This window comes from Apis dorsata, unplaced genomic scaffold (assembly GCF_000469605.1).
Source record: "Apis dorsata unplaced genomic scaffold, Apis dorsata 1.3 scaffold_27, whole genome shotgun sequence".
NCBI classification, from domain to species: domain Eukaryota; kingdom Metazoa; phylum Arthropoda; class Insecta; order Hymenoptera; family Apidae; genus Apis; species Apis dorsata.
Window position 1 is genome coordinate 206,758 of NW_006263329.1, and position 1,489 is coordinate 208,246.

General features: G+C 38.5%; 1 protein-coding gene across 1 annotated transcript in view; it reads right to left on the reverse strand.

The window, feature by feature from the left end:
- LOC102676127 overlaps positions 1-1,489 on the reverse strand; it is a 413,064-nt gene that overhangs the window by 34,427 nt on the left and 377,148 nt on the right. The window contains exon 18 of the mRNA XM_031510593.1: positions 46-461. Within this exon, the coding sequence (XP_031366453.1) occupies positions 46-461 (416 nt within the window). The remainder of the gene's footprint in view (positions 1-45; positions 462-1,489) is intronic.

Genomic DNA, 1,489 nt, shown 5'->3' on the forward strand with positions numbered 1-1,489 from the left:
GGCAGGGAGTGTGTGGCTCCCCCTGGCGGCTCTCCCTCAACTCACCTGTCTTCTCTCTCGAAATTCCCGGCAAAGTGGCCTGCTCTTTAAGCTGCACTCCAAACATCGCCTTAATTTTATTAGCCCTGGCAAGCATACCCTCGTCATGCAGACCGGACACGGTCACCCTCCTCTGCGGCGCCTCCTTCCGCCTGCGAAACATTTTCCCGCTCCCGCCGACTTTCGCGATCGTTGTCTCGACGATGAAACGATCGGCCATAGTCGGCTCGTTCCGGCTGCCCATCAACTCGTTACGAAGCGACTCGTTCGCGCGTACGCTCAGCCCTGATCGCAGGCTGTGGCTTCGATTGATGTGCACCAGCACACCGGGTTTCAGTGGCCACCTGGGCGCGGCAGTTGGATGGACCGTCGTTTGGGTCGAGTGGGAGGACACTGTTGGACTCGGTGGCCCACCGTCTGGACTGTTTGCATCATTTTTTCTTTTTTTTTTTTTTTTTTTTTTTTTTTTTTTTTTTTTTTTTTTTTTTTTCGTTTGGTAAACGACAGGCAATGACAGGCGATCGCGTGTCGTTCGATCTTTAAAATTTATGCTGTGTCCCGATATTTGATTAGGGATTTGATCAGGGTTTTGTCGATCGAGTCTCTTTATCTTTGGAGTGGTGTTTCGTTGAGGAAGGATCTCGAGATTGATGTTTATAGGTTTATATGCTATGAAAGATTGTGGAAATTGGAAGTTTTTTTTTTTAAAGAGATCTTTGAATCTTTTGAAAGTGATTATTTGCAGTATTTTTGAAAATATAGTAGAATTTTTATCTTTAAAATAAGATTAAAGGAAATGGAGAGATAAAGTTACGAATAATTTATCATAGTGTTATTGATGATCAATTAGGGTACTTGTTTAGGAATGAAGATGTACTTCGTGTTTGAATGAGGTGAAATGCATTGTTAGGATTATAGTGTTACATTATTCAGGTTACAGACAGGTAATCTATTATCGTGGTTATGAATTTCACTTGTATACGACATTATAGTGATTTATCACTTCAAAAGATCAATTTACCAAAATTAACCAAAATGAGGATACAATCTCTGTATCAACGATTATTTATGTACTTTCATATCGTCTTATTAAATTTCCTTTGTTCTCTTGTCCTTATATTCCTTTTCCCTAAATCTCGTTATACAAATTATAATTTTAATTACAAAACGTCAAAATCCGAAAAGGTATAAAAAGAGACTCGATCTGCAAATAAAACGTTTAAATCCTTCAAAATCCGTTCATTAAGAGGAGCGATATTGTTTCATCCTCCTCCATTGTTTTAAAATGACACAGAGATGTCGCTTCTTCGTTAATCCCCTTGAAACTTTTCCTAAGATACTCGAATTACGCGATTACAATATGGACACAGCATTTAGAAAAGAGTTGGAGATAATGATAAAGAGAAAAAAAAAAAAAAAAAAAAAAAAAAAAAAAAAAAAAAAAAAAAAA